The sequence below is a fragment of the Egretta garzetta genome, unplaced genomic scaffold (genome assembly GCF_000687185.1).
Source record: "Egretta garzetta isolate BGI_Z169 unplaced genomic scaffold, ASM68718v1 scaffold261, whole genome shotgun sequence".
Classification (NCBI taxonomy): Eukaryota; Metazoa; Chordata; class Aves; order Pelecaniformes; family Ardeidae; genus Egretta; species Egretta garzetta.
The window spans coordinates 22478-22790 of record NW_009258481.1 but is presented as its reverse complement, the minus strand read 5'-3'; the positions used below and the strand labels follow the sequence as shown (position 1 = coordinate 22790).

The 313-nt window shown below is 67.1% G+C and overlaps 1 protein-coding gene across 1 annotated transcript in view; it reads right to left on the bottom strand.

The window, feature by feature from the left end:
• Positions 1–198: 198 nt before the first annotated feature.
• Positions 199–313, bottom strand: part of R3HDM4 (R3H domain containing 4) — a 12825-nt gene continuing 12710 nt past the window's right edge. The window contains exon 8 of the mRNA XM_035899617.1: positions 199–269. Within this exon, the coding sequence (XP_035755510.1) occupies positions 199–269 (71 nt within the window). The remainder of the gene's footprint in view (positions 270–313) is intronic.

The window sequence follows — 313 nt, the reverse complement described above, 5'->3', positions numbered from 1 at the left end:
GGTCCCAAACACGGCCTCCTCCCCAGCCCAGCTACTTCCCTGCGGCTCGTAGCGAGCACAGCTTCCCCCGTGCTCTGCAAAGGCGGCGACCGTCCCCCCCGCCATCCCCAGCCCCCTCCACCTGCCCTGCTGGCACCGCGGGCTCCGCATCATTAGTGCTCTCGTGCTGTTTGCCACAAGCAGCTGCTAATGAAACGCTCAGCAGCGAAGACTCCTCCGCAGGGACGGAGCCTGGTGCCTCTCCTCCCCTGCCTTGGCAACAAGACCTTCTAGGGAAGCCCACGGGCAGGGTGTGGGCACGGCCGCTCTCGGC